Raw genomic sequence first — 9,811 nt, forward strand, 5'->3', positions numbered from 1 at the left:
ATATTTTCTTTTAAAGCCATAATTAAACCTTAATAAATTCCATTTAAGCTTTAATTTATTCGCTACCTTAGGGATGAGACGAGGAGGCTCATTGTCATTTCAAGGTATAAACCTTTCTATATAGCTTATTATCTATAGTTTGGAACTGTTACTTGCTGATCCAAGTTTATTTTGATAGGCAAAATTATACCTCAATTGGAAAATAAAAAATAAAAAAAATTTAATTATTATATTCGAGTATATTGTGCTTATTCTTGCCATTATTGATACATGAGGGTTATTATGTAACAAATCTGTCGATTTTGTAAACGGTGAAATAAAACGATATATATATATAAAATAAATTAAGTACAAATTTATTTGTCATCTATAATTACATTTTGACATTTCAAACTAATCACGTGATTTGATCACTTAAAGCTTCGTAAGCTACTCGTATTATAAAATTAAATAGAAATAAATTATTATTCTTTTCATACTTATTTACATTTGAGATTGCACATGCCTTTGGCACTAGCTAGACTAGGTCTTATAAATAATTTAAAAAATACACAAAATTGAAGCTATATACAATTGTCTAAAGAGAGCTTGTTACAAAAAGTCGAGACATTATAATTATTTACAATTAAAATACAAATAAATACGTCAAAAGTACAGTTTGACTAGAAGCAAATAAAATTAATTAAAAAATTACTTATTTCAATAATACTGGTCTTAAACCTAGTGGAAAATTGAATAACTATATCACAATTTAGGAATTGCGTCAAAAACGCTGATATACTAAAAACAATACTGATAAGGGATGTCCAAAACCCTAAACTAGACGCTAACTAATTTAAATTAAGTTGAAATTAAATACACGGTAATAGGACGTAACGTAACGATTCACAACTTCTTTTGGTCCCATTCTTATAACGATTGAATAAATAACTTATGTCTATCATAATACTGCTTATATTTAAATCAATTTAACTATAAGACACATTGATCAGTCGCATAGTTATTACGTTTCTACTTCACAACTTTGTCTCTCACTATAGAAGCACTATAGAAGTCTTCGTAAAAAGTTTTTTGTTTAGGATTTTTTTAAGTGTCCTCTAAGCACTACAAATGTCTTTAATAGGAACCCGTCTAAATTCTTAAATACTTCCTCGGTTTTCACCATAAAGTCCTCTTCTTTTCACAAATGCATTTAGATCGATTCCACTTCATATTCTGGTTCCGCTGTAACAATATAAAATTAAATTCGATCTCGTTGCTTTTATATAACGTTGGTGAATAAGACAAAAAAAAGTCAAAGCAGTGTTGTAAAACAACGGATGTCAGTACGGCATTAAAAACATTAAACATCGATAAGGAAATCAAAAAATAGATATTCAAAAGCATTACGAATTGCTTTTACTGTTGAACATCCATGCAAAAAAGGCAAAAAATAATTTTGTAAACAAAAAAAAACATCGATATGAAAGCGAATGTTAAAATAATTGCGTTAGACTAGCATGCGTGCCGTTCCACACCTACGTTAGTGTTCACAGACATCCATCATCCTACGAACCTTCTTGAGGCAATTCCGCCTTTCTTCCATGTTGGGACATTGACAGGAGCACTTACGAGGATTATATACCCTCGGCGAGGCACAGTCGCTGGACGAAGAGGTGCAGCAGCCGCAGCTCTCGTGCACCTCGAGGCTGTACGTCGAACACGTCTCCTTGTTCGTCTTTAGATTGTATATTCGAACCTGCACGAGATATTACTTCAATCAATAGGCTATAACAACAATGACTAATTATGTTTGAAAGCGGTACGATCAAAACAATGATGAATGGGCCTTTTTTGAGTCACGTCAGTCTGTTATGTCATTATTATCGTTAAGGATTGCGCAAACGAGCAAATGGACAAGTGTGTCAAGGATGCACTTGAATTAACTGAGGCAAACAGATAACAGTCGATCTTTGATTAGTGAGATAAATATTTAAGTCTTTAAAACTTACCGGGATCGGTTCTATCCTGGTCTTCGTTGCGACACATTGTGAGCCCGGTGCTTCTAAATCGCAGAGGCCGACACAACGCTTGACCCAAACCCAGCTCGGACTAACCTGGGGAAATACGCTCACGTCAGTACACCCATCTAAATATTCGGAAGCGGATTTTCTCACGCATTAATGACCACCGTCACGGATGTAAACGACATTGTTCCTAGTAAAATATTCAAATATTTAACCGTGAAACTTTGATTAATAAAATCATGCAGAATATCGCGAGTTAAGAGTTTCATTAATGAAACTTTATCTATAATCATATCTTAGTGCAAATGTTTGCTTAATTACTCGTGTTCGGTGAAATTGGTCGCGTATTTCTGTTATCAATCATTTAAATTAAGCAGATGATTTCATTGTAAGTATTGCGAAATAATATCATATAATAGGAAAATGTTACAGTTTAATTAGGAAGAAATAATCGGTTCAATATTACGATTTAAAGACTAACTTAGAGTTAAACTTAATTAAATGAAAGATAATGGGTACTATTTCATTTGCCATAATAATAATTATATTTTAAATAGAAATTTATATTATTCTTAATTGAATTATTTAGATAATTACTTGAATTAAAATTAGGTTAATTATTTTTATAAAAAAAAAATATATGGATATATTTAAGTTCATTAAAATTATTTGTGTAAAATAAATCTCACTTGTAAATATGAACTTTGTAGTTTTAATTCCTGGAACACTTCTTTTGGTTCACCACATCTAGACTTTTCTATGAATTCATTTCTTCGCTGTTCCAAAGTACTGTTGCACGCCACTGCAGACAAACATTTCAAGATTAATTTCACAGACCATACACATAAGAAAAGAAAGTTGTCATTAAGTTTTACACGCACGTGTTAAACCGCCAAATATTGCATCAGCTATTGTAACTGTTACAGACTTATACCTAAGTGAAACTTTATACTTAGAGAAACTTTACCATGAGACAAATATTTTTAACCTTCAAAAGTATTCCAAGTATTTTAAATTTCCTCTTAGGGTCAGGGGTAAATCACCTTTTTTTATAAGGTCGCTCTCATCGGCCTTCGGGAACTTCGGGTGATGTCTGAACCCGTTCACAGCCACAACAAAAACAAATAAGAAAAATATTCTCGCCATTATACTGTCACTTCACTTCACTATTGCACTATATCAGATTCACGGTCACCCGTACGTGTTGCTCCTTTGGCGGACTGGTGGTTTGTGGTGGTTGGCGCGACGGTTTTCTATTATAAAGCCTGAGTCAGCGGGTGTGTGGCAGGCTCGGCCGCACGCCGCGCCGTTGCGTCACGCTGCACAGCTGATCCTACGTCATGCTACGCGACGCTTCGACGAAACGCAACGAGCTTTACCTTTGAATACATGCGTTGAATTTAATCCGCATTAAATGAATTCACCGCTCATGAAATCCCAAAACAATCGCTCATATCTTTATTATAATATACAATTATTCGATAAGGATATAAAATATTTCTTTCGATTGTCGTTTTCGATAGCAATTCTGAGTTTTTCAGATATACGGGAAAAACCTCAGCAGGTGTTTCAGAAATAAAGGAATTCGAGCGTTGATATCGATGATAAGTCTTGTCGATATTTGTGTAACTTTGGAATGACATTATTATAATTCATGCGATGACTATTTCTCAACACTTATAAAGTATTGTGTCATTATTGCGAAAACTACCGGCGCTTGCTCCTGATAATCTTATCAATCATCATCGTCTGTTATATTACTTGGGGTCTTGATGTGAACGTGTTGACGTCATTCTAAGTTAACCGGACCTTATCGAGATTGCCCTAAATTCGGCGCGTGCGATTCTTAAATTATAACCTAAATTCTAAATCTAGAACACACCGTACGGTGGCCTTAATTTACTACCGTATTTTAATATTGAAATTGAAATAAAATTAGAAATTCGTGATTTATTGTTAGCAGTTTATTTATAAGAAAGTTAAATAACTCTTAATAATTTTAATATTATATAACACATTGGTCTATTATGGATATCCCATGTCTCAGAACGTATTTTAAAACATGTCAGTTTCCTTGTTATGTTTCCATATATATTTCACCATAAAACACGAGATGGATTTAAAAAGTAATCGTTAATAAGCTACTTTGGTTCCGCACCTATTCTTTAGAAACAGCGTGATCTATACATTAACCCGTATCAGCTTTTTGATATTTAGCTGTTTTTGGCATTATTCTTATGCAATTCGACATAATTTTGTTATCATATCAAAATTTTAATCTATTGGTGAGGTGAAACTTGTTTAAATAGTTTCAAGATTTGAATTACACGCGATAAGTTAAAGTAAATAAAAGCTTCTTAAAAGTTAAAGTCCGTATACATTGTATATATTAAGTTAAGGAAAGTCACTGCTTCCTACCAATAAAGGATATTAATATTAAATGTGAGAGAAACTGATGAATAGATGGCTAACCAAAAGGATCCACTCAAAGCTAGTTTAAAGGCCACAGCACACCTGTGGGCTCCCTGGTGTTGCAGATGTCCGTAGGCGGCGGTAGTAACTTTCAATTGGGTGAGCTCTCTGCTCGATGGCCACTATTAAAAAATCACTGATCACTCAATGAAAAGGCACTGAAAAATTGCAATTATAAATATATTACATTAATTAACTAATTGCCGTAAAATTCCTACCACCGCTTCTTAGTACTTGTCAACTATCTGAACTAACGTTAATTATATTTAATTAAGATATATCCTTTAGAATTGTTTAATTTAGTTACATCTAATAATGAACTTAGTTAATTGCTCCTTGAATTTTTTTTATACCGCAAATTTTATCCAGTGGGGAAAGCCTGTACGTAGTCATCAAAAGCCACTTGAGTGTTATGGAATATATTAATCCCATCAAAATGGAAAATCTATTTTAAATTTATATTATATTTCATTCGATAAATTTTAATGAGAGTCAAGGATGCATCGTATTATCATATACGATCTTAAAATATTATTTAAAACGAACGACACTGTATAAGATAAAAAAAAAATTGAGGCAAAAAATTTTTGTGTTCCCGTGAAGTCCAATAACCAGAACTCATTTCGAAAGATGCTAACTTAAGAAACACTAACCTGTTTTTATAAGGAAAATGTTTTGGTAATATTTTACTAAGACTAAGAAATTCATTATTTATAGAAATTACACAATATTATGCGTTGGAGACAGATTGAGAGAGAAGTAATGATTGTTATCATTTGATGACTACGTAAAGAGGTTATAGAGTCAGGGACAGACGGACGCTATGATTTAACATTAGGAGGCACGTGCTATAACCCCACTTTGATTATTATTCATCGTATAATTGAAAAAGTAATAATTGATTTATTTGATAGACTGGATTATATACACAGCTGTGCCATGCCTTTCATGACGAGTACCACGCACGCCTTACTCTTTTTAATGAAGAACAGCAAGCTCTTTCATTGCTTTGTTCCGGTTTAATGTTAATAACAGCAGCACAAGGTACATATCGTTGTCGATAATGATGAGACATTGATATTTGAAAGAGTTAATGTATCTTACAGTGTCAATATCTACGGACGGCGGTTTTATATATAATATATAACATATCATCAGATTGTAGATTATGTGCATGTTTACAATAGATTTCATTTAAGTAATCATTAAAATTTTTGTATGAAATATATGCATATAAAAACTTATTTTTCCCAAAAAAAAACATATTCAATTTAATAACATTAAAGCCTTAATCATATGCAAATGAGAATTAAAAATAGTTAGTTTTCATTTGTACACAACTTATTTCTCTAAAAGGTTAAACCTTTTTTTTTAATTTACAACTTAATTAATAATACAAATAACCATTGGTAATGTCGCTTAGCGAGAAAACTTGCAATAAATTATTTACTAGAAGTGTGGTAATGTAATAATAAAATTACTGTACTATTTTATAAAAAAAAACCCGGAACTAAAAATTTCCATCTGTAAATTAACTAACTAAATAAGAATGTTACTGCGATTTAGCAATTTAAAAATTTCACCGTAATTGTTTGTTTGAACACGAACTTCGCATATAAAGCGGTAACGCGAAAACCTGACATAATTTGTGAAATTTAATCAAAAAAAAAAAACGACAAAAACTTTTCTTCGAACACGTCATCGATGACGTCACGGTGACTAGTGAAAACGAGGCTTTACTTAGTGACTATAAACAAATTACATTGTTAACAACCAGGTGCTAGCTCGTGGTCTGATTCAAGAGAATCAAAAATTTTCACAAGGTTTACATCAAACTGATGAATTCATTCATTATTCACTAAAATCGAAGGAAATCGGCCTTTGAAGGAAACTCAAGTAATATTCCTATTGATTTTTTTTTAATGTTATATGTAGGGGTCACCACTGCCCATAGACATTGGTGCTGTAATAAATATTAATCATTCCTTATATTGGCAATGTGCCACCAATCTAGGGAACTAAGATTTTATATCCCTTGAAGTTAAGTTGAAGTAGTTACACTGACTCACTCACCCTTCAAACCGGGACCCAAAAATGCTAATTGTTGCTGTTGGGCGGACCAAGCAAATATAAGTATATTTAATGCTCTGACTTGCCCCCCTTAAATCAGAAAACACATGTCTTGACAATAATATGTGGGTATTTATTCAATGCACTAGGATTAATTGTGACTCCTAAAAGGGAGAGGAGGCCTTAGCCAAGCAGTGAGAAATTTACAGGCTGCTAATGTAAAAAAATAATATGCATATATGCTAATTATCAGTGCAACATATCACTCTTATATAAGAGTAAGTCATCTGTAATATTCGTATTTTTAGGTTAGTTTTTATAATTTATGGAATTATATTATGACCGGATATTAATTCAGCGTGACTTCTGAGATACGTTTCGTTATCTAAATAAGCGTCACATATTTGCTTATGAGCGTATTAACGCGGTGACGATTACGATAACATATAATCTATGAATTCTATCAAGATTTTTAAATCGTTACTTTTATATAAAACGCCTGTAACATAAATGATATGTACCTAATATATATGTGATGTGAACGTGCGATTATGTTTTTAAGTTGAAAGATGATGATGTTGAAATGATTGTTTAATACATCTGTTGGGTCATCAAAGATCATTCAAAATACTTATCAATTGATTGTGAATTATTCAAATTCTATTTTTGAATCTACGTCGGAAAACAAGTAGCTATCATAAATTTCAAACAAATCAGACCTGTAGTCTCAAAATTCTCGTGTCGAGTGAAATTTTGTTTCGCACTTATATATATATATTATATAATTGAGCAGAAATGTGCCAGTGAATAAAACCATGGTTCTTGGAAAGTACTACTCTGTCAATGTCTGTATTGAAGATAACGGGTTCAATGTATACATATTGATTTTCGACTTACATAATCATAATTATTTTTCTTAATACGTATTGTTAAAAGATATAACTAAAAAACTTTTCCGCCCACGCTTATTAATTGAACCGCTCTAAAAGCCTTTGTACACGCACTGTTCCTTGCAGCGGTAAATGATGACGTATACGTGTAAAACAAATTTCAGGCTAATTCGTTAATGGAGTGGCTCACTTCCAACGACCTATTAAAGCTAGTGGGAAAACAAAAGGACAAAAGGTCAAGAGAAGTTGGATAGGTCGCTTATAACAATTTCCTAGTCACGTCAGTATATCAAACTTCGTTGTATAAGCATTAAAATGTATGAGGTATGTTATAATGTTTCCATTGAAAATTAACTGGAAAGTTATTGCTTCGCAATACATTATATTTTATAATTGCATAATTATATTTTATAATTGCATCACTAATACATTTATGAAAATCAGTTCATAAATTTTCCATCAATGTGAAGATATACGTGTCATATACAAAAGGCAATCAATGCGATCGTCTATTAATGTTAAATTTTGACTTTTCTATTAAAATTTTCTTAAAGTTCATTAAAAGGATATTAAAGGAAACCGAAATTATCGGATATCCGAAATAAAAATGTATCCGTAACCGTAACAAAACCGATAAAAAATTATTATATTGTAATTTATTTTGGCATAGTGCTGAAGATACTTAGAGACTAATTGTATTTTAAAGCTATTTTTTCCGTTATTATATACTATAATATCATATAAATAAGTTAAATTGATAACTTGTAATGCTATCTTTTACCAATTCTGAATATTGTAATATCCGTTACTGAAACTATCCGAAATAATCGGATAATCCGAAATATTTCTTATCCAAAATCTGAAAGCGGTAAAATATTATTCATAAGCGATCCGCGATGTGATAAATGACTTAAGTATTTGGGCTATTTTATAAGAGCTCAAACGTGTTATTTTTCCACATGATAAGTTCATATAGTCACCCTTAAGAGAGTTGCGGACATGTCTCCCCCTGACACCTATCTCGCACGACTTGTACAGATGTTATAAAACTCACATCTCGTCACCCTCATAAATCATCATTACTGACTAAAGGAGGCTTGACATAATTGAAACAGAATTTCTAGAAATTAAAAAAATAAAATTCCAAAAGAAAAACGTCATCCAAAAATTTATGATTGCACCGAAGATATTAGCGTTGACTTTCTGAATCAACATATAACGCGGCGTATCAATCAATTTAAATCACAATGTCCCAATATTTTTTCACTAAATATTACACTTACATTCTGATTAATTTATAATTGCATTCCAATGATTATTTCTCTGTATTTCATAAATACGGAAAGAAGAGGTCAAAAGATTATCTGTATCAGTGAAGCAAATTTTAATGAATTTTAATAAAATGTACGAGATACACTATTTGATACACATATATAAATATAGTATAGCGTAGACTTAGAACTAGAGAAATGAGTTCTTTTGCGTTTTTATATAATGATATCGTCCAAAATAGAGGTAAAGAGAACGGAAGATATATTTCAGATATGGCAGCCAATCTTAAGACGGGTTCCAGTTTTTAATGTAGTATTATTATGCAATATAATTATTATTGTGCACAGATATGTGCCCAAGAAAAGATGCATAAACTTAGTCTCATAATCAAATTGGATATCATTCTAAAACAAATAAAGAGGCTAAGGAACATAATGGACATAATGCCTTTAAAACCGGGCTGCAATTTTTTATCAATAAAACTAAAATGTATTAAGTTGATCTGCGTAACCGGCGCAACCTAAAATTTTACCCTATTAGGGCTATTTTCTATATTATTAAAATATAGTTTTCTTTTTGACCTACTGAATTGTTTTGTTAAGAACGTTACGTCATGTTTGATTTTTTTGCTTAATTGACTAAAAAAAAACACCCAAAAAGGCTTCAATAGTTTTTTACGTAATTCTGAATAAATTATGCGTAACCACATCATAAGTGCACATGTAGAGAATAAATTAATATAATAAATAAACAATGACAATTTTCTATAAATAGTGGTATACGAATGAACAAGACATCGTCTTAACATATACTCGATTACCAATAGGCTTATCTTCTTAGGACCCATCTAATCTCATAATTCGCATGTGCCTTCATCCTAGCGTTTTGACAATATTTTAAAAAGGCATCCGTATTACTGATAATATTTACTGTTGTGTGGTTTTTGACAAATATATAACGGAAAAACATTTTTGCCAAAAGCCGCATTATAAATTGTCTTAATAGAAAAACCAGAAAAGAATGTGTTGATATAACTTCATAAGTGTTTTGACAATCGATATATTCATTAACAAGGAATTTATTATAAATATCAATATTTGA

General features: G+C 31.5%; 1 protein-coding gene across 2 annotated transcripts; it reads right to left on the bottom strand.

Moving 5' to 3' along the window:
* Positions 1–384: 384 nt before the first annotated feature.
* On the bottom strand, positions 385–3,227 carry LOC125077783. Of its 2 annotated transcripts, none has more exons than XM_047689839.1 (5): positions 3,050–3,227; positions 2,696–2,808; positions 1,992–2,096; positions 1,612–1,738; positions 385–1,224 (listed from the first exon to the last, which is right to left on the bottom strand). In XM_047689839.1, exons 1-5 carry the CDS (start codon positions 3,150–3,152, stop codon positions 1,193–1,195), a joined length of 480 nt encoding a protein of 159 aa, XP_047545795.1. In that variant the 5' UTR covers positions 3,153–3,227; the 3' UTR covers positions 385–1,192. The 2 variants fall into 2 exon arrangements, with proteins under 2 accessions (XP_047545795.1, XP_047545794.1); XM_047689838.1 differs by having other exon boundaries at positions 1,556–1,738.
* Between the last annotated feature and the right edge of the window lie 6,584 nt (positions 3,228–9,811).

This window comes from Vanessa atalanta, chromosome 4 (genome assembly GCF_905147765.1).
Source record: "Vanessa atalanta chromosome 4, ilVanAtal1.2, whole genome shotgun sequence".
NCBI classification, from domain to species: Eukaryota; Metazoa; Arthropoda; class Insecta; order Lepidoptera; family Nymphalidae; genus Vanessa; species Vanessa atalanta.

Excerpts from the sequence above, each read along its gene's own strand:
- LOC125077783 (XM_047689838.1), bottom strand. The coding sequence starts at position 3,152 with ATGGCGAGAATATTTTTCTTATTTGTTTTTGTTGTGGCTGTGAACGGG. Across the intron at positions 2,097-2,695 it reads TACAAAGTTCATATTTACAA|GTTAGTCCGAGCTGGGTTTG; the intron begins GTGAGATTTATT and ends GTATTTCCCCAG. Across the intron at positions 1,225-1,555 it reads GGCGGAATTGCCTCAAGAAG|CGGAACCAGAATATGAAGTG; the intron begins GTTCGTAGGATG and ends ATATTGTTACAG.